The 23,283-nt window shown below is 37.2% G+C and overlaps 1 protein-coding gene across 3 annotated transcripts in view; it reads left to right on the forward strand.

Annotated features, from left to right (window-relative positions):
- COL21A1 (collagen type XXI alpha 1 chain) overlaps window positions 1–23,283 on the forward strand; it is a 367,375-nt gene that overhangs the window by 274,302 nt on the left and 69,790 nt on the right. For all 3 annotated transcript variants that reach the window (XM_027603472.2, XM_027603471.1, XM_027603473.1), the window contains one exon: window positions 22,541–22,594. In XM_027603472.2, the coding sequence (XP_027459273.1) occupies window positions 22,541–22,594 (54 nt within the window). The remainder of the gene's footprint in view (window positions 1–22,540; window positions 22,595–23,283) is intronic.

Below are 23,283 nucleotides of genomic sequence, written 5' to 3' on the forward strand. Positions count from 1 at the left end.
CCTCCCCATGGATCTGGATCGGTCGAGGCCTACCGGCCCTGGTAGCTGGTCCACATCCAAGATGCCCGTTTGTGTTTGCTCAGATCCCATATTGATTTGTTAGCTTAAAGCACAATTGTATTTCTAAGGTCTGTGAAGGCATTCTGGTGTTTGCTCCTGATAAAAACCTGTACTAATTTTCAAACTACAATCCTTGCAAAATATTACCTTTTTAAAATAGTGTGCACAGCATTCACATCTGAGAAATTCTGATCCTAACCTGTATCCATTTTATGCTTTTATGGTTGCCCATGTTGGTTGCAGAAAACTGTAGCTAGTAAAAGTATCATCTCTGGATGGATGGGTCTTTGGCAGATCTAATGATGCATCTGTCACTTTCAAGCTATTTGATCTTGGGCATGTTACTTAATGTCTTTGAGTCTTATATTTTTCATTGACACAATGGTGTTTCCTTCATAGGTTTCTTGTGAAGATTGAATGAGATGATGTGTGAAAAATATTTAGTATGGTCCCTGGCCACAGGGTCTTTCTTAAATGGTCGTTGTTTTGTTCTGTTTTGTTCATGTACCATGGCTGCAGTTGGGATGTAGCATGGCGTGGGCTGCCATATATCATGGGCACAACATGGGTTGAAGCAGCCACTGAATTGGAAATTTAGTGATCTTTGTAGTAAAAGAAAAGAAGCAGAAAAGATGACTCAGTCAGGGCAGCTTTATAATGTGGGAAGAACTAAAGGACATAAAGCAACTGCCGCCGTCGATATAATTCCTGCAGAATAGCATAAACTCCTCTTGCCTACTGCGTGACCTTTATGAGTCTTTTTAGCCATGGAGATATCTGCCTATTTTAAATGATGGGGATACATCTTGAGAGGTGATAGGGAGCATGCCGCACCTGCAGGAATGGCAGATGTCTTATATTTTCATGCTGTGGGGATGTTGAGAGAGATTGCCTGACCTCTGCCAGGTGAACTAGGGATTTCACTGGGAGCATGAGGATATCTGTTCTGAGGAGACCATGTGCCAGACACCTCACCTACATTCTAGTCTACAGGATCACTGCTCTTTCTTTTCTTTCCTTTCTTTCTCTTTCAAAGATTTTACTGGAGAGAGAGAGGAGAGCATGAGCATGGGGAAGAGGCAGAGGGAGAAGCAGGCTCCCCACTGAGCAGGGAGCGCAATGCGGGACTCGATCCCAGGACCCTGGGATCATGACCTGAGCAGAAGGCAGCCGCTTAACCAACGGAGCCACCCAGGCGCCCCGGATCACTGCTGTTTCTTTAACATTCTGACAGCCTGATTTGGGGATGACAGGGATTTATTAAACGTATGCATATATGAATGAATGTATCTATCAATGGATTAATGAATAAATTTATCTATTTTTCCCTTTTACTTGGATTTTAGAGACCAGATATAAAAAGGAAGGTTTTTATTCCTCTTAAAAAGAATTGGAGTAAAGTGTCTGTTTGAAAATAAAGGAATAACAACAATTCGATTAATCACAGCTTTAACTGCACTGTTGTTTGGGGTCATTGTACTCTCTCCAAAATAGAAGTGCATGAATTTTACAAAGTCATACATTTTGTTCAATTAAATAAGATGTATGTTTATGTGAAGTTCTCCGTTTTCAGTCCAGTAATAGTTACACTCAGAGTTGCTTGTTTTCTGAAATTTGTTGTTGGGGCATAAAGTCTGACCTGACACAATCACTGTGAGCCGGAATCCGCCATGTGCTGTGCCATCTACATTTCCTCCTCACATTCTGTGTGGCTTTAAAGCGTTCCTTATCTAGAGTTGCAATAATTGAATAAGTTACAGACGTTTCCTTGATTCTTCCTCTAGAATATAGTTCCTTAATTTTCAGAAATGGGAAGGTTGAAAAATAGACCCCTGAGGTGACTTTGACTTGGAGAGGCACAGGACATTTTCCCAGGCATCACACAGTGGCTTCTCGGAGATTGTTCCATACAACACTGTCCTCCATTAGGATCTTTTCCCAGAATCATTTCCATTTTGTGGATTTCTTCTGAAAACTCCCATTGTAGGAGTTTCCACTTAAGATAATTAAAACTACATGCACTTTTTTGCTGACATCAACATTTGTTCCTACATATCAGACCAGAGAATGTGTATAGATTTTGCAGGATTTTTTTCTTTTTCCCTCCTGAATTTACAAAATTAAAAAGGAGCACTTATTCACCAAATGGTCTTCAGTTGGTAACTCATTTTATAATATGCTTTAAAGGTATTTGGAATTCAAGAAAAAGTACTTCAAAACACTTCTTCAACTTTAAGGAAACCCATATATTTAAATCATTGGGAGAAATATATTTTGTTAAAACTTACATTAGGCTGAGTTGATTAACTGACATGTATTTATGGGTTTTTGAGTTGATTATGAAACTTTTTTTATAGCAAATTCAATTCCGAACACATGGGCGGTAGTAACTATTTTTTTTAGACTTAGTACAAATTCATCACTTGGTTTTTCTGGGGTTAAGAAATAAAATATGCTAATTATATCCAAGGCCTCATTATGGAGCAAATTATACATTTTGTTTAATTTCCTCATTAGATCAATTAACATTTAAATTGTCCCTTCAAGACCTCAGTTTCCCATCGTCCTTAACATTCATACAAGAGTATGATGTGATGAATGAGGCTTCTTCACTTAAATAAATCCCTTACTTTCATTATTGCACTTCCAAAGTCAAAAGATTAAGTGGTATTACAGTGATTTATATAGTCAGTTATAATTAGGGAACTCCAGTATACATGTTGAGAGAACAGTAATAAAGGACCAAGCTAAAAGGGTTATTAGGGAATATGCTAAAACTTAGGATGTTAGTAGTTTTACTTCTGTAATGTCTGAAGACCAAAAAAAAAATTACAAAAAATTAAAGCCAAGAATGATATGGGAGGGAGAAATAGTTAGAATTGGCTTAGTAAAGTGACCACTTTTATTTTCTTTCTCAAAAAGGGAGGGTAATCCAGCTGTGTAGCTTCCTCATAACACCACAGTCCAAAGGCCCAAACATGGTGTGTGTGTGTGTGTGTGTGTGTGTGTGTGTGTGTGTGTGGCTGGGGTTGGAGGGGGACAAGAAAGGGAGGCTTAATGAAGTTACAGGTTATTGGCTGGGCTTTGAATTCACTGTTTACTTTATCTTCTCTGTCCATTCTCTAAATGTCAGATTGTTCCAGGACTCAGTCCTGTGCCCTTCTTTTTCTTCTTTAACAGAGTCTGTTTATTACATCATTAAATATAAACTTACATGAATATAAATTTATGTGTTAATTATATAAGTATACATATTGGTGATAAGCCTATTAATATACTGAGAGGTGCCTGGGTGGCTCAGTTGGTTGAGCGTCGGGCTCTTGGTTTCGGCTCAGGTCATGATCTCAGGGTTGTGAGATAGAGCCCCGCCTCTAGCCCCTTGTTGGCTTGGCTTCCCCTCAGCACAGAGTCTGCTTGGGATCCTTTCCCCCTGTCTCTCCTTCCACTTGCGCTGGCTCGCACATGTGCACGCACATGCGCTCTCTCTCTCATAAATAGAAAAAATACATCTTTAAAAATATTAATATATTGATATAACCAATGTTGTAGTTAATAAAAATATTAAATACATTCACATGTATATATACATTGTTTTCTGAGGAGATATTTTGCTTCATCTGAATCTGAAGAAACTGTGGAATTGTTGTTAAAAGCAGGAATTTTCAGAACTTTTGCTACTTTTTATGGAAGGGGTGGCACCACATTTTCCTTCTTTCCTATATCCTTTTCTTAGAGGCTTTTCTTCCAAAGCAGCACTAATTGTGCCTTCCCTAAATAGTCGCTAAAGTCAGGTTTTGTTAAGTGTCCCTTCTGTACGTGGGGTGCTAACCTGTGTGTGCTCAGGTGTTGATTACTTCCGTGAATACGTTTATAATGTCTTGATCATTCTCTGATCTTTCAACTTCTTTTCTTTTAAGGCTCTGTAATGGATTCAGTATCTCAGTTTATTGAAAAGAATCATTAATTCCATGTCCTGCCTCATTTGTTGGCTGCGATGCCATTTTCTGTCCTGTTTTCTTTTTCTCTACTGGCATCACTGGGAAACTTAAAACTTTCACTGAATTTTTATAGAGTGCTTCATATTTTGTTGGTTCTAAACTCCTATTTCTCATCCTTATTTTGGGTATACTCTGTCTATGGTCACTAAGAAGCTACGGGAGTGACCCTGTTGTGGAAGCTCAGGAATCTACCTTTTTTCCTAGGCCTGACTAGTTCAGCGATGATCTCCAAACCCAAGGGGATTGCCCATGATTGTGTTAAAGACGGGGAACATTTTAGTAGATTGAAACAATTCCCAATAAATCATTGCCTGAGCCTCAAAAGACTTAACATTTGTTTCTATGTGAGAGGAGAAAGAACCATCAAGATGTGTTAGGTGAATTTAAATTGTAGAATCTTTGTAGTAAAAGACTTTTAGGTATGTAGTTCCATATTTATGTATGAATTATATGTGTATGCAACTGAACAAAGCATTTATATGCATTTAAAACATGCATACACTGAGAAATTTTTAAAGAATGAGATTTTTTTTTAAGATTTTCTTTATTTATTTGAGAGAGAGGATGAGAGAGAGCACGAGAGGGAAGAGGGTCAGAGGGAGAAGCAGACTCCCTGCTGAGCAGGGAGCCTGATGTGGGACTTGATCCCGGGACTCCAGGATCATGACCTGAGCCAAAGGCAGTCGCTTAACCAACTGAGCCACCCAGGCGCCCAAGAATGAGATTTTTTTAAATAACAGTTTTCATATTCTTTTACTATGCACATGAATAATCTTGACCTTTTATTTTCCTAAAGATTTATTTATTTTAGAGAGCATGTACATGCACGAGTTGAGGGGAGGGGTAAGGGGAGAGGGAGAGAATCTCAAAAGGACTCCCTGCTGAGTGGGGAGCCCAATGTGGGGCTTGATCTCAGGACCCTGAGATCATGACCTGAGCCAAAATCAAGAGTTTGTTGCTTAACCAACTGAGCCACCCAGGTGCCCCAACTTGACCTTACTTTAGAGACCTGACTTTAGAAACAGCCGATACCAATCAATTCTCTATCTCTCTCTCAAATTATGGGATGGATAAGCTCATCAAAGGCATATTCTTCAGTCAGGAAAGCTAAATCTTGGATTCTCTTTGATTCTAATCTCTTGTAAGGTCAGATGGAACCAGGAGCATGACTCCTCAAAAATAATTGTTTTGTTGGAATATTTTGGAAGACTGAAAAGTGTTTATTGTATTTTAGAAAGTGAAAATATTTTGCATATTCAAATTATTATTAATCAAAAGCAAGGCACCAGCTGAGGATAGAGTAGCATATGCTGCAGTAACAAGTAAATTCCAAATGCCTATGACTCAAAGAAAGGTTTATTGCTCATCAGACTACACATTTATTAGCAGTAGTGAGGGGTCCCCCTTTTCCTCACATGGAGACTTAGGCTGATAGAAGTTTCACCATCTAGATTATAACTACTTATAGGAGCAGGTATGTGGAGAATCCGATAGTGGCTCTTAAACTACTTCTATTCATCTTTAATTAGCCAGAGCAAATTTTGTAAACCACACCAAGTTCAAGAGTCAGCAAAGTATGATTCCCCCATATGCTTGGAAGTAGAGAGAATCTGGATATTGATAAATGGTGGTCATATCTACTAAAGAAAAATTGGAATAAACCAGAATGGATTTTTCCTCCAAGAGGTTGGGACCTAATAAAGCATATAACACGTATACAGTAAGTGTCAAGATGGTCAGTTGTTAAGTGCCAAGGAAGAGAGTTGAATACAATTCTCTGAGTTATAGGAAAGTGGAAGTTCAAAAAGTCTTCATGAAAGAAACTGTAAGCAGGTTAATCACAGTTATATACTACATGGGCTGTCCCTAACCAATTTAAGAAATCTCTGATTTAGGGATGCTGTGGTTCTTAAGACGTTGCAGTGTGTGTGTGTATTAGTAAATTTTTCTGAGTATATCCATAGGAAAATTTCCTGGAACTGGAATTGATTACAGGATCAAAGGGTTAAATGCATAATTAAACTTTGATACAAACTGCCTATTTAAGTTCAGTAAGTTTGTACTCCCCCCAAAAGTATGTGAAAATAACTTTCCTCACACTCTTATCAGCACTGTTTCATTAAAGTTTCTAATTTTCACCAGTACAAGTTAAAAATCATATTGGTTTGGTTTGCATTTCTTTATTAGTAAGGTAAAGTACCTTCTCATGTGATTTTGGGGCATTTTGTTAATTCTCTGTCATTTCCTTTTTAGTCATATACTTTTTTTTTTGCTTTGTATTGGGCTGTTGATCTTTTTAAAAATTGAGTTTTATAGACATTTCATAGATATAATGAAAATATTTTTCCTGTTTTTTATTATGTGTTTTGACTTGGTCTTTGAAATTTCAGCCATATATAAAATTTAAATTTTTATGTATGTGCAGGTTTTTTCTTTTTTTTCCTTGTTTGTGTCTATATAAAAGGATTCCACATTCCAACATTTTGAAGATGATAACTCATTACTTTTAGACTTTTGTTATTTTATATTTGAATCTTTACATTTTGGTATTTGGAGTAAAGTTAGATGAGCATTCATATTTTTCCCTCTCTTTTCCTAAATGGATAGCCAGTTGCCACAACAATATTTATGGAATATCACTTTTTCTCCATTTATTTGAAAGCCCCTCGTTATTGCTAAATTTCCATTTTCATATGGGTCTGTGTTTTTGGCTTTCCATTCTGTTCCATTTATCTGTCTACATCCTCTCCGACACCAAATTGTTCTTAATTGTTGTCACTTCATAATATGATTTAATGTTGGCAGGCCTAGTACTTCCTCATTATTCTTTATAATCAAAACTTTCCTGGCTATTCTTACATACTTATTTTTCCAGATAAAGCTCAGTATCTTTTCTTCAAGTTTTTAAAAATTCTTATTCATATTTTAATTAGGATTCCTTTTATGGATTAATTATAGAATCACTGACATAATTTCAATACTGAGTTTTCCCATTTAAGTTTATGATTTATTTACCTTTTTATTTCAACCTTGAAACTCAGTGAAATAACATTGAAGTTTTTTTCATATTGGTTTTCAACATTACCTAAGTTTATATCTTGGAATTTTTATTTCCTTTGTTTCTATTACAAATAGGAAATGTTCTTTAATATATTTTCATATTGATTATTATTTACATAGAAAACATTTCTGTATATTTTTAAAGCAGGAATTAACTGCATATTCAGTGATTTAGGGTATTAGGTATATTGGTATATTAGATGTATGATCATATATAAAGATTAGTTTTCTTCCTTTTAGTTTTTAACTTCTTATTTCTATATTTTGTCTGAATTCATTGGCTACTCAAAACTGGCTAGAAAAACATTAAAAATAGTGATGATGTTGGGTGAAGTTTAAAACATAGTCTCTTTTAGTCCAGGTTTATGGCTTCTTTGATAGTACAACTCTCTCAACAGCAGATGGATATTTGTGATTTTGTATCTTTGCCTGCAGCAACCGTAGTCCTTGCTTTAGTCATGACCCTCTCTACATTAATTTATTAACTACTAATAATTAATGATAGGTGACTTAAATTTATCAGACATCCATTGCATTCTTAGTTGTTGTTGTTGTTGTTTTTTCCCTTGAGCCATTCTATCCGTCTTGAAAGGATTTATTGGACCCACCTTCGTTGATTCAGAGGATTTAAGAATAGTGTTTATGGCCACACCCTTGATTTGGTTCTTCCCGGAGACTGTTTTAATTGAATTTCTTTTAAAGGTCTCCTCCAGTTTCATCATTTATCTGTTAGAGATGAGGAAAAAGTTGTATCTTCCAATTCCAGTATTTTTGGACTTGGTCTATTCCTTTTAATTACTACTTGCAAATTGGCCGATTCTTTTCTGAGCTGCTTTCTTTTACAGTGCCTTTTGTAAACAGCCAATACCAATCAATTCATGATACCAACATTCTGTTTTCTCAGTTCTTTACCTGTGGCTCTAAGTTCATTTGATGCATTATTTCCCTTTGCAAGTATTACCAGCAAAGTTTTTATCAGATATTTACCATTTTATTAAATGAATCACCATTTTTTACACTTTTAATAATTGTTTTCATTGTTCACTACCTAGCCCCAAAGCCAGTGCCATATATATTTTTAATATTGTTTTGGCAATAGAAAAAGGAGTTTTTCTAGCATACCAATTTTTGTATTAATTAACATAGATTAAGCTATATTACAGTAGCAGATGACCAACACAAGAGCATTTTTCTTTTGCATTACATGCCCATTGTGGATAGATTTTGGCTTAACTTTACCATTTTTTTGCAACCCCTTATTTTAAACCTTGGACATAACTTGGGTGACCAACATGAGTTTGAACTGCACAGGTCTACTTATTTTTTTTCAATAAATACAGTATAATACTGTAAACATACTTTCCTTAATAACATTTTCTTTTCTCTAGCTTACTTCATTATAAGAAGACAGAATATAATACACGTAACATAAAAATTATGTTAATCACTTATTTGTAATATTCATAAGACTTCTAGTTAACAGTAGACTATTAGTAAAGTTTTTGGAGAGAGAGAAGTTACATGTGGATTTTCAGTTGCATGGCGGTCAGCTCCCCAACCCCTGAATTCTTCAGAATTTTGCTGTGTTCAGATAACACTTTCTTATGTTCTGTATTTTGTAGATATTGTTTCAATATTCCTCATCAATTTGCTCACTAAATTTCTCACCTCTCTCTCCTTGCCTTCCTTGCCCTGCTTGAATGCTCTATGTTAACATGTATGCTATGCCTTTGTATTTTACTTAAAAATCTTATTTATGCACATGAGGGTAGCTTTGTCCAGATTTTTATTTTTCCATTCTAATGTGGTTGAATGCTCCTGGTCTTCTCACTTCATCTGAGATTTGTTTGTTATCTCTGGTAAATTAAAGTTTGAAGATCATGTTTTCTATAACCTGTAGCCAGAGAGTGGAATTCTTAGACTTTGTTCAGCCTTAATAGGGAATCCTGATTTGTCTTCTACCTTCTGTATCTCTTTTTTTTTAGTTTTTTTTTCATCTTTTTTATTGTTATGTTAATCACCATACATTACATCATTAGTTTTTGATGTAGCGTTCCATGATTCATTGTTTGTGCATAACACCCAGTGCTCCACGCAGAATGTGCCCTCTTTAATACCCATCACCAGGCAAACCCATCTCCCCAGCCCCCTCCCCTCTAGAACCCTCAGGTTGTTTTTCAGAGTCCATAGTCTCTCATGGTTTGTCTCCCCCTCTGACTTAGTCCCCTTCATTCTTCCCCTCCTGCTATCTTCTTCTTTTTTTTTTTTCCTTAACATATATTGCATTATTTGTTTCAGAGGTACAGATCTGTGATTCAACAGTCTTGCACAATTCACAGCACTCACCATAGCACATACCCTCCCCAGTGTCTATCACCCAGCCACCCCATCCCTCCCATCCCCCAACACTCCAGCAACCCTCAGTTTGTTTCCTGAGATTAAGAATTCCTCATATCAGTGAGGTCATATGATACATGTCTTTCTCTGATTGACTTATTTCACTCAGCATAACACCCTCCAGTTCCATCCATGTCGTTGCAAACGGCAAGATCTCATTCCTTTTGATGGCTGCATAATATTCCATCGTGTATATATACCACCTCTTCTTTATCCATTCATCTGTCAATGGACATCTTGGCGCTTTCCACAGTTTGGCTATTGTGGACATTGCTGCTATAAACATTGGGGTACACGTACCCCTTCGGATCCCTACATTTGTATCTTTGGGGTAAATACCCAGTAGTGCAATTGCTGGATCGTAGGGTAGCTCTATTTTCAACTGTTTGAGGAACCTCCATACTGGTTTCCAGAGTGGCTGCACCAGCTTGCATTCCCACCAACAGTGTAGGAGGGTTCCCCTTTCTCAGCATCCCCGCCAACATCTGTCGTTTCCTGACTTGTTAATTTGAGCCATTCTGACTGGTGTGAGGTCGTATATCATTGAGGTTTTGATTTGGATTTCCCTGATGCTGAGTGATGTTGAGCACTTTTTCATGTGTCTGTTGGCCTTTTGGATGTCTTCTTTGGAAAAATGTCTGTTCATGTCTTCTGCCCATTTCTTGATTGGATTATTCTTTGGGTGTTGAGTTTGATAAGTTCTTTGTAGATTTTGGATACTAGCCCTTGATCTGATATGTCATTTGCAAATATTTTCTCCCATTCTGTTGGTTGTCTTTTGGTTTTGTCACTGTTTCTTTTGCTGTGCAAAAGCTTTTTATCTTGATGAAATCCCAATAGTTCATTTTTGCCCTTGCTTCCCATGCCTTTGGCGATGTTTCTAGGAAGAAGTTGCTGCGGCTGAGGTCGAAGAGGTTGCTACCTGTGTTCTCCTTTAGGATTTTGATGGACTCCTGTCTCGCATTTAGGTCTTTCAACCATTTGGAGTCTATTTTTGTGTGTGGTGTAAGGAAATGGTCCAGTTTCATTCTTCTGCATGTGGCTGTCCAATTTTCCCAACACCATTTGTGGAAGAGACTGTCTTTTTTCCGTTGGGCATTCTTTCCTGCTTTGTCAAAGATGAGTTGACCATAGAGTTGAGGGTCCATTTCTGGACTCCCTATTCTGTTCCGTTGATCTATGTGTCTGTTTTTGTGCCAGTACCATACTGTCTTGATGATGACAGCTTTGTAATAGAGCTGGAAGTCCGGAATTGTGATGCCGCCAGCTTTGCTTTTCTTTTTCAATATTCCTCTGGCTATTCGGGGTCTCTTCTGGTTCCATACAAAGTTTAGGATTATTTGTTCCATTTCTTTGAAAAAAGTGGATGGTATTTTGATGGGGATTGCATTGAATGTGTAGATTGCTCTAGGTAGGATTGACATCTTCACAATGTTTGTTCTTCCAATCCATGAGCATGGAACGTTTTTCCATTTCTTTGTGTCTTCTTCAATTTCCTTCATGAGTATTCTATAGTTTTCTGAGTACAGATCCTTTTCCTCTTTGGTTAAATTTATTCCTAGGTATCTTACGGTTTTGGGGGCAATTGTAAATGGGATTGACTCCTTGATTTGTCTCTCTTCTGTCTTGTTGTTGGTGTATAGGAATGCCACTGATTTCTGTGCATTGATTTTATATCCTGCTACTTTACTGAATTCCTGTATGAGTTCTAGCAGTTTTGGGGTGGAGTCTTTTGGGTTTTCCACATACAGTATCATATCATCTGCAAAGAGTGAGAGTTTGACTTCCTCTTTGCCGATTTGGATGCCTTTGATTTCTTTTTGTTGTCTGATTGCTGTGGCTAGGACTTCTAATACTATGTTGAATGGCAGTGGTGATAGTGGACATCCCTGCCGTGTTCCTGACCTTAGGGGGAAAGCTCTCAGCTTTTCCCCATTGAGAATGATATTCGCTGTAGGTTTTTCATAGATGGCTTTTATGATATTGAGGTATGTATCCTCTATCCCTATACTGTGAAGACTTTTGATCAAGAAAGGATGCTGTACTTTGTCACATGCTTTTTCTGCATCTATTGAGGGGATCATATGATTCTTGTTCTTTCTTTTGTTAATATATTGTATCACGTTGATTGATTTGGGGATGTTGAACCAACCTTGCAGCCCAGGGATAAATCCCACTTGGTCGTGGTGAATAATCCTTTTAATGTACTGTTGGATCCTATTGGCTAGGATTTTGGTGAGAATTTTTGCGTCCATGTTCATCAAGGATATTGGTCTGTAATACTCCTTTTGATGGGGTCTTTGTCTGGTTTTGGGATCAAGGTAATGCTGGCCTCATAAAATGAGTTTGAAAGTTTTCCTTCCATTTCTATTTTTTGGAACAGTTTCAGGAGAATAGGTATTAATTCTTCTTTAAATGTTTGGTAGAATTCCCCTGGGAAGCCATCTGGCCCTGGGCTTTTGTTTATTGGGAGATTTTTGATGACTGCTTCAATTTCCTTAGTGGTTATAGGTCTGTTCAGGTTTTCTATTTCTTCCTGGTTCAGTTTTGGTAGTTGATACATCTCTAGGAATGCACCCATTTCTTCCAGGTTATCTAATTTGCTGGCATAGAGTTGCTCATAATATGTTCTTATAATTGTTTGTATTTCTTTGGTGTTGGTTGTGATCTCTCCTCTTTCATTCATGATTTTGTTGATTTGGGTCATTTCTCTTTTCTTTTTGATAAGTCTGGCTAGGGGTTTATCAATTTTGTTATTTCTTTCAAAGAACCAGCTCCTAGTTTTGTTGATCTGTTCTACTGTTCTTTTGGTTTCTGTTTCATTGATTTCTGCTCTGATCTTTATTATTTCTCTTCTCCTGCTGGGTTTAGGCTTTATTTGCTGTTTTTTCTCCAGCTCTGTTAGGTGTAGGGTTAGGCTGTGTATTTGAGACCTTTCTTGTTTCTTGAGAAAGGCTTGTATTGCTATATACTTTCCTCTTAGGACTGCCTTTGCTGTATCCCAAAGATTTTGAACAGTTGTGTTTTCATTTTCATTGGTTTCCATGAATTTTTAAAATTCTTCTTTAATTTCCTGGTTGACCCATTCATTCTTTAGTAGGATGCTCTTTAGCCTCCATGTATTTGAGTTCTTTCTGACTTTCCTCTTGTGATTGAGTTCTAGTTTCAAAGCACTGTGGTCTGAAAATATGCAGGGAATAATCCCAATCTTTTGGTACCAGTTGAGACCTGATTTGTGACCTAGGATGTGATCTATTCTGGAGAATGTTCCATGGGCACTAGAGAAGAATGTGTATTCCGTTGCTTTGGGATGGGATGTTCTGAAAATGTCTGTGAATTCCATTTGGTCCAGTGTTTCATTTAAAGTCTTTATTTCCTTGTTGATATTTTGCTTAGATGATCTGTCCATTTCAGTGAGGGGGGTGTTAAATTCCCCCACTATTATTGTTGTCAATGTGTTTCTTTGCTTTTGTTATTAATTGCCTTATATAATTGGCTGCTCCCATGTTAGGGGCATAGATATTTACAATTGTTAGATCTTCTTGTTGGATAGACCCTTTAAGTAGGATATAATGTCCTTCTTCATCTCTTATTACATTCTTTGTTTTAAAATCTAATTTGTCTGATATAAGGATTGCCACCGCAGCTTTCTTTTGGTGTCCATTAGCATGGTAAATGGTTTTCCACCCCCTCACTTTCAATCTGGGGGTGTCTTTGGGTCTAAAATGAGTCTCTTGCAGACAGCATATTGATGGGTCTTGTTTTTTAATCCAATCTGATAGCCTGTGTCTTTTGATCGGGGCATTTAGTCCATTTACATTCAGGGTAACTATTGAAAGATATGAATTTAGTGCCATTGTATTGCCTGTAAGGTGACTGTTACTGTATATTGTCTCTGTTCCTTTCTGATCTATGCTGCTTTTAGGCTCTCCCTTTGCTTAGAGGACCCCTTTCAATATTTCTTGTAAGGCTGGTTTCGTGTTTGCAAATTCCTTTAGTTTTTGTTTGTCCTGGAAGCTTTTTATCTCTCCTTCTATTTTCAATGACACCCTAGCTAGATATAGTATTCTTGGCTGCATGTTTTTCTCGTTTAGTGCTCTGAAGATATCATGCCAGTCCTTTCCGGCCTGCCAGGTCTCCGTGGGTAGGTCTGTTGCCAAGCTAATGTTTCTACCATTGTAGGTTACATATCTCTTCTCCCGAGCTGCTTTCAGGATTTTCTCTTTGTCTCTGAGACTCGTAAGTTTTACTATTAGATGTCGGGGTATTGACATGTTTTTATTGATTTTGAGAGGGGTTCTCTGTGCCTCCTGGATTTTGATGCCTGTTTCCTTCCCCACATTAGGGAAGTTCTCTGCTATAATTTGCCCCAATATACCTTCTGCCCCTCTCTCTCTTCTTCTGGGATCCCAATTATTCTAATATTGTTTCATCTTATCATATTGCTTCTCTCTCGAATTCTGCCCTCGTGATCCTGTAGTTGTTTATCTCTCTTTTTCTCAGCCTCTTTATTTTCCATCATTTGGTCTTCTATATCACTGATTCTCTCTTCTGCCTCATTTATCCTAGCAGTTAATGTCCCCATTTTTGATTGCACCTCATTAATAGCCTTTTCGATTTTGACTTGGTTAGATTTTAGTTCTTTTATTTCTCCAGAAAGGGTGTCTCTAATAACTTCCACACTTTTTTCAAGCCCAGCTAGTGTCTTTAAAGTCATGATTCTGAACTCTAGGTCTGACATCGTACTAATGTCCATATTGAGTAGGTCCCTGGCAGACAGTACTACCTCTTATTCTTTTTGCTGAGGTGATTTTTTTTCATCTTGTCATTTTGTCCAGAGGAGAATAGATGAATGAAAGAACAAAATGCTAACAGGTTAACAACGTCCCCAGCAAATATACTCTATACACATCAGAAAAGACCTGAAACCAGGGGAAAAGAAAGGGAAAGAAAGAAAAAGAGGAAATAAAAAAAAAGAAAAAGGTAAAAACAAACAAAAACAGAACAAAACAAAACAAAAAACAGAATATGTTCACATATGATCAGACTAGTGTATAGATCAGTGCCACACACTAGATTTTGGGCACATTTTGTTCTGTTAGAAGAAAGTGCCACCTAATATTTTAAAGAAGAAAGACTTATATATGTACAAAATAAGTGTTGATACAATGAAGGGATGAAAGATGACTGTAAAGATGAAAATTATAAAATATTTTATAAAAGGAATTGATAAGAAGTTGTTAGAAGAAGATTCAAAAACAAAGAAGAAAAGAAAAAAAAAGGGAGAGAATGTGATCAGGCAGGAGACTAGAACAAAGCCATACACTAGTGATTTAGGGTGTATTTTGATCTGTTAGAAGAAACTGTATCTCAAAATTTTAAAGAGAGAACAACTTATATATATATGCCAAAAATAAGGGTAACTACTATGAAGGGATAAAGTATGACTCTAAAAAATGAAAAATAAAAAAAATTTTTTTAAAAAGGGATTGATAAGATGGTTGAAAAAGGGAAAAAGAAAAATTCAAAAAAAGAAAAAAAACAGTTAAAAAAATCAACTTTGAAAAACTAATGAATCATGGTAAAAAAGCGATGAATTCTATGTGTAGTATTCCCCTAGCGCTGGAGTTCTCCCATTCTCCTTGATGGGTAAACTTGGTCTTGGCTTGCTGGCTGTTCGTGCTGATCTTCTGGCGGAAGGGCCTGTTGCCGTGGTTCCCAAATGTCTTTGCTGGAGGCAGAGTTGCCCCACCCTTGTAAGCTGCTCAGGTTTGCTCTCAGGTGCTTTTGTTCCCTCCAAACTCTTGGTACAGCTTTGGAGGACTAGAGTGAAAATGGTGGCCTCCCAATCTCCTCCTGGAGGAGCTGAGAACTCGCGGCCCCGCTCCTCAGTGCACCCCCAGAGAAAAGCAGTCACTCTTGTCTCCCCAGTCTCTGGCTGCACTCCGTGCTCCCCTGGTCACCCCTGGCCTGTGACCGAGTGTTTCTATCTCTGGCACCCCACACTGCATGGAGTCTTCAAACCCAGCAGATTCCTCCGGTGCGCTTCTGCGCCGCTCCTCCTGGGGGAGGAAGGGGAGTCTCCCCGGATCTGCTGCTTGTTGGGTCCGCACTGGAGGAGCAGTGGCCCATCTGGGCCGTGGATCACAGTTTACGGCAACCCCGAGCTGAGAGCCCGTGCCTCGGCTCCGTCTCTGCAGCCGGCTTCCCCGCTCCAATACCTGGGAGCTCTGCCGCACTCAGGCACCCCCGGTCTTTCTGTGACCCCGAGGGTCCTGAGACTACACTGTCCCACGAGGATCCCACCCCCAGCTTATCCACTGGAGCGACATCCCTCAATGGAGCCGACTTCTTTAAAAGTTCCGATTTTGTGCTCCGCGGCTCTATCACTTAACAGAAGCGGCCGATGGAGGCCCCCTCCCCCGCCGTCTCTCCTTCCGAATATCACCTCGGATTCACTTCTCTGCGCGTCCTACCTTCCAGTAAGTGGTCACTTTTCTGTTCAGAGAGTTGTTGCTATTCTTCTCTTCGATCTCCTGTTGAGTTCGTAGGTGTTCAGAATGGTTTGATTCCTATTCAGCTGAATTCCTGAGACCAGAGGAAACCCAGGTCTCCTCCTCCTCCGCCATCTTGCTCCGCCCCTCCTCTTCTGTATTTCTATCAAGTATTTACTGTCCAGCTAAATTCCATTTTATCAAGAGTATGTCTTTGTCTAGCCCGGCCATCAACAGGTTATTTCAACGCAGTTTCTAAAGAGTTAGCTCAGGTAGTCTTCTTAACTTAATTTTTTCTGTCTGTAGAAACTGTTATCACTCCTTCCTGCCCCAAGCAAAAAGGAAAAAAAAACTCCAAAATACAAAAAGTGGTTTTTCGTTCTACACGTAGGGGGTAGAATATCATCCAGTTTTCTTGTTGTGCCCCTTGGTCTCCCCCTGAATCTTTTTCTTTTCTTTTATTCTTTGGTTAAATTATTGCATTTTAGGATTAATAAATTCTAGAATGTATGGGCTTTTAGTGGATCTTCTGTCGTCTAGCTTTCTCTCCCGTATACACACAGATTGTTTTTAACCTTTAGTGGAAAATTAAGATGGTCACGGGAAAGCTATTACCCACGAGAAGGACATTCTTTATGAGCCAAAAAATACTATAAACCCCAAAATGCAGTGGTGTAAATGAGAAAGAGTTTATATTTCTCATGTAATCAGTTGTTTACATACTCATCCAAAGACTCATGTTTTTCCTTCTTGTTGGTCTAGTCTCAGAGTGATCTCTTCCACATAGACAAGGCTTCATCACTAGTCACTGTCTTACCTGCATCCTAATCTGATGGGAAGGAGGAAAGAGAAGTCATACAGTAACTTTCCTTTTAATAAATTCTGTGGAAGTTGCAGGCTGTAGTCCTCTACACATTCTGCTAGCAAGAACTTTGTTAGGTGGCCATGCTTAACTGCAAAGGAGCCTGGGAAAGAGAGTCTCTACTTGGGAAGCTGTGTGCACAGATAAAAATCTTCTCTGTGGTAGTAAAAGGTGAGCAGATTTTTGGATGTAACCATGAGCCTGGCATACTTTTTATATCACATACACTTAGAGATAAATTAAAGGAACCAAACATAATACAGATAGATCTAAAGTATAATGTAATTTTTATTTCTTATTTGACATCACTTATTATGGGAGAGGATGAAGGGATTCCTGGACTTGAAGCCCCAGTTCCCTCTCTGTAAAAATACATTTTATAATGGCTCCCATTCTTTCACTAGTGGAAAGGAATATTTCAATCTGTGGAATAGATCAGTTGTTAAAATTCAGTTTTTTTTTTTTTTTTAATTGAGAAGGCCAATAGTGTATTAGTTTAGTCAGATAAGTACATTCCCAGGTTTTCCTGCAATTAACCAGAGTGGATAAAGAATGAAATTGGTTCAGCATAAAATAGAATAAGTGAATGAATATTAGCACCCCTACACAAGAGGTCATAGTAATAACCCTCCAGGAGGTTTAAAGCCTTCCAGTGGAAAGTATAATGGGAACAATTGGAGATTACACCATGTGTATACTTTATCAATTTATATCTTTCTTCACTTATATCTGTCTTGCTGTCTCCTTAATAGTGAACTGATGGGAACCTACCTCCCTAGAAGGCAGGATGCTCTGGATATTATTGTTTAAGCATCAATAAGTGACCAGGGCTTCTTGATTAAGGTGAAGGGTAGAACATACACATTAACTTTCTCTATCTCTTAAACTCCCATAAAGCAACAGTCATGGAATAATAATTATAATAATAAAACCTAACATGACACAGAAAATAAAAAAGAAAGTAGGTCTACATTTTTAGAATCTGAAAGGACCCAAGGAAGCTCAATCTTAAAAAGTAGTATGATTCATATGAGAGAGAATCTCTTTTGCACACACACGCACTCACGCTCACAGACACACATGCCTATGCATACAGATACCCCAAAACCTTAGGAAATGGTAATACAAAGTAATTTCTGAAAATGGGAGTGAATTGAAGGTAGGGCTAAAAATGGAAGCATGGGGACACCTGGGTGGTTCAGTCGTTTAAGCATCTGCCTTTGGCTCAGGTCACGATTCCAGGATCCTGGGATCTAGTCTTGCATCTGGCTCCTTGCCCATCAGGGAGCCTGCTTCTCCCTCTGCCTGCCGCTCCCTCTGCTTGTGCTGTCTCTCTCTCCCTCTCTCTGAGAAATAAATAAATAAAATCTTTAAAAAATTTTTAAAAATGGAAATATGTTTGAATATTCCTTTAAGAACAATGAGATCCTGCTATCCCTTCCTAACCTCTGTACAGTGAAGTGAATCTCCCTTCTTCTACTCTGGCAGGATATATAAGTTTATTATCAAGAGAAGATAAAACTGAAGGTCTCTAGACTGAAAAGAAAAGTAAGGAGTTGTAATACAACTATAGGCAAAGAAGATCCTTCTATGGGGAATCCACTGATAGCCAGAGCTATTTAGGGAAATGACCCAGCACCCCCATATATAGAGAATCTCAGTCATTGAACAGTACTCCCTGAGAGTTTATCATCCGCTTCCATGTGAACTGATCATTAGGAATCAGAAAATATCTTAGGAAAATTAAAGATCAGCAAGAAATCTTAGAAGAAACTTATAGAAGACCTGAGAAGAAGACTTGGACAAACTGTCATTAGTGCCCTCAGGGAGGGAGAACCCTTGATAGATGGTGCTTCAGCTGTGTTCCTTGGTAGGAAGTGATGGGTCTTCACGACTAATATAGAGGCACTCCTGTAGCACATGACCCCCTTGTAGACCACATTCCAGATCCTGGGTCCTGACACTCCTTATATAGCACACCCCAGTTCCATTCCCAGGGTCTGCAAGCCTCTTTCCTGTCTCTGTCCTTCTGAGTGCCTTCTAACACAGTGTGCTTAGAGGGAAGGTTGTGTATGTGAAATGTGGATGGAGTTTGGGTATGTGGTCTGAGTCCACATGTGTAAGCATGGGGTCATTATAGATGAAAAGTCTTCCATACTGCTTAGCGTAATGGATGATTATAGACCATATTTATGCTGAATATTGTATAATTTGACATTGTAAGACACTATAAACAACAGGAGATCCTATAAGCTTTCTGAGAGGGAAAACCCTACAACCACCAAAAAAAATGTCATATACAAATGATCAGAATCAGAAAGGCTTCAAACATCTCACTAGTGACACTGAAGTCAAGAAGAGAATGGAGCAGAACCTTCAAAGGTCTAAAAGAAAAAAATTCTAAACTATACTTCTATATGTGAATTATTAATTACGTAAGTGAACAGAATATATTTTCAGAAATTTACAGTTTCAAAAAGTTGTCTCCCATGAATTCCTTTTCAGAAGCTATGGGATGATGTATTCCTCTAACAAGGGAATAAACAGAGAGAGGAGAACAAATGTGTACTGAGACAAATGAGAAGGCTCTAGAAAAGACAAAGAATATCAAAGTTTCAATGTATGAGTATATTTCAAAGTGATTTTTACAATTGGAGATTGGAGTTCAATGTTGTAATAAGTTTATAGGAAAATAAGGTGTCAACCCCCTACCTCTTTCCAAAACAGGCAGTTTTTAACTGTAGGACAAGAAAAGGCAAGCAATCGGCATATTTATGGCTTAGTTGTGAATCTTAATATCAGAAATAATGACCATTGATTTAACTAAAGTTGTAATAGAAAGCTAAGGGGATTTGTGCTTCCTAGAAGAGGAGATGGGGAGAGGGTGTTGGTTGGTTTGAGAGGTTGATCCTCTTCTTTCACAGTGGGATGTCAGTAGATAATTCTGGAAACTGAAAAATGCCGTAGCAATGTAACCATGGGGTCTGGTGATTTAGGCTGATAATGATATGGAAACTTAGAATGAAAAAAAGCTATCTTTGGAGGGTTTTATCCCTTCAATAGCTATGTCACTCTTTATGTGAATATTTTTTTAAAAATATTAAGATTTAAGGTTTAAAATTTTTTATTTAAGTGTAGCTGACACCCAATGCTACAGTAATTTCAGGTGTACAATATAGTACTTCAGTGTCTCTATATGTTATGCTATGCTTCCCATAAGTATAGCTCCCATCTGTCACCATACAGTGTTATTATAATATCATTGACTATATTACCTATGTTGTGCCTTTTATTCCCTTGACTTTTTCATCCCATAACTGGAAGCTTGTATCTCCTACTGCCCTTCAGCCACTTTGACCATCTCTCAATCCCTCTTCCCTCTGGCAGCCATTAGTTCTCTGTAATTTATAAGTCTGATTCTGCTTTTTGTTTATTTGTTTTGTTTTTTAGATTCCACATATGAGTGAAATCATATGGTATTTGTCTTTCTCAGTCTCACTTATTTCACTTAGCCTAATATTCTCTAGGTCCATCCGTATTGTGACAAAGGGCAAGATATCATTCTTTTTATGGCTGCATAATAATCCATTACATTATATATACATATATACATACATACCACACTTTTTTTTTACTCTGTTCATCAATTGACAGACACTTGGGCTGTTTCCCTATCTTGGCTATTAAAAATAATTCAGTAAACATAGGGGTCCAGATATCTTTTTGAATTAATATTTTTTTCCTTTGTGCAAATACCAAGTAGTGGAATTTTAGATCATATTATATTTCTTTTTAATTTTTTGAGGAAACTCCATACTGATTTTCACAGTTGCTGTGCCAATTTCCTTTTTTTCCCCACATCCTTGCCAGTACTTTTTGCTTCTTAACTTTTTGATTTTAGCCATTTTGACAGGTGTGAGGTGATACCTCATTGTGGTTTTGATTTGCATTTCCCTGATGATGAGTGATGTTGAGCATTTTTTTCATGTGTCTGCAGGCCATCTTTATGTCTTCTTTGGAAAAATATATGTTCAGGTCCTCTACCCATTTTAAAATCAGATTTTTTTTTGGTGTTGAGTTGTAGAAGTTCTTTATATTTTTAAAATATATATGGATATATCATTTGCAAATAATCTTCTCCCATTCAGTAGGTTGCCTTTTTGTTTTATTGATAATTCCTTTGCTATGCAGAACCTTTTTATTTTGATGTAGTCCCAGTAGTTTATTTTTGGTTTTGTTTTCTTTGCTTTAGCAGACATAGCCAGAAAAATGTTCTGACAACCAGTGTCAGAGAAATTATTGCCTGTTCTTTCTTCTAGATTTTTCTGGTTTTAGGTCTCACATTTAGGTCTTTAATCCTTTTGAGTTTGTTTTTTGTGTATGGTGTTAGAAAATGTTCCAGTTTCATTATTTTGCCTGTAATTGCGCAGTTTTCCTATTTATTGAAGAAACTGTCCTTTCCCCATTGTATATTCTTGCTTTCTTTGTTATAGATTAATTGACCATATAAGCATGGACTTATTTCTGGGCTATTTTGTTTTATTGATATATGTGTTTATTTCCTTTTGTGCCAATGCCATACTGTTTTGATTACTATAGCTTTTAGTGTATCTTGAAATCTGGAAGTATGATACCTCCAGCTTTTTTCTTCTTTCTCAAGGTTTCTTTGGCTATTGGGGTCTTTTGTGGTTTCATACAAATTTTAGCATTATTTGTTTTAGTTCTGAAAAAATGCTGATGGTACTTTGATAGGGATTACATTGAATTATAGTTTTCAGACTATAGGATTTTTACTTCCTTGGTTAAGTTTCTCCCTAGGTATTTCATTCTTTTTGGTGCAATTGTGAATGTGATTCTTTTCTTAATTTCTCTTTCTGCTATTTCATTATTAGTGCATAGAAATGCTGCTGATTTCTGGGTATTAATTTTGTATCCGCAACTTTACTGAGTTCATGTACTACTAATAGTTTTTTGCTGCATCTCCAAAATTTTGGATCATTGTGTTTTCATTTTCATTTGTCTCCATGTTTTTTGATTTAACCAAGGAGGTAAGAGACTTTTACAATGAAAACTTTAAGACACTGATGAAAGAAATTGAAAATGATGCAATGGAAAGATATTTTATACCCAAGGATTAGAAGAATTAATGTTAAAATGTCCACACTACCCAAAGCAATCTATAGATTCAGTGTAATCCCTTAAAATACCAATAGCATTTGGGGCACTTGGGTGGCTCTTTTGGTTAAGCAACTAACTCTTGATTTCATCTCAGGGTCATGCGATAGAGCTCTGCATTGGGCTCCATGCTGAGCATGGAGACTGCTTAAGTTTCTCTCTCTCTCCCTCTCCTCCTCTTTCCACCCCTCCCCTTCCTCCTCATGCTTACACTCCCGACCCCTGCAAAATATGTGTATATATGCCAACAGCATTTTTCACAGAACTGGAACAAGTTCACCTAAGTCTCAAAATACTTTCCTTTTCTAATCATAAAGGAAACTCTGTTAAATGAGGATTGATGTGTCATAGAGATAGGGTTTTAATGTAGATATGTGTTTAACTGTTCAAAGATTTTTTTCCCAGTGGATTTTGACAAGGGTTAAGTTGAATATATGATGATATTTTTTAGGTTGAAATGTATTTTCTTTCATTAATTTTAGTTTTATTTTCAGGGTGACCGTGGACTTCCTGGTTTTCCTGGGCTTCATGGAATACCGGGATTAAAGGTTGAAAAAAAATCTAGTCTTTTAATATTCAGTAATGTTGCATTTTATTTTAAATTAAAACTTCTTTATGTTACAAATGTGTTATAAATGTTCAAATGTGAAGTATATTAAAGTAAATGATTGGATTACTATCATAATTTACATAAAGCTTTTTGCAAATTTTCTTTAAAATTTCCAGTCACAAATTTTTTGGTGTTTAAACATTGATGAGTAAGTTTTAATATATGGAAATTCTTTTAACTATAAGCCCTGTTATGGTACCAACTATCCTTATTTTTCCTTGTTTTTCTTCAGAAAGCCTCAAAAATAGGGCTTTTATAAACAAAGCTTAAATTATTTCTATTTTATTTTATATTGGCAATTAAACTTTGTTTATAATTGGTGCTGTTTTTTTTTCTTTAAGGTTTAAGGGACATTTTCATATTTCTCTAAAATTCAGTAATTTAATTCCAGTTAGTGAACATACAGTGTCATATTAGTTTCAGGTGTACAATATAATGATTCAACAATTCTCTACCTCATTACTCAGTTCTCATCATAAGTTTACTCTTAATCCCCTTCACCTATTTCACCCATCCCCCACATCCCCTCTGATAGGCTTTATTTTAAATGAATAAAGTTGTCTTTTTTTTTTTTCAACAAAAACTTGAAGCATACTTCAGAATACATGGTTTGAAAAGATATATTTA

The sequence above is a fragment of the Zalophus californianus genome, chromosome 7 (genome assembly GCF_009762305.2).
Source record: "Zalophus californianus isolate mZalCal1 chromosome 7, mZalCal1.pri.v2, whole genome shotgun sequence".
Lineage (NCBI taxonomy): Eukaryota > Metazoa > Chordata > Mammalia > Carnivora > Otariidae > Zalophus > Zalophus californianus.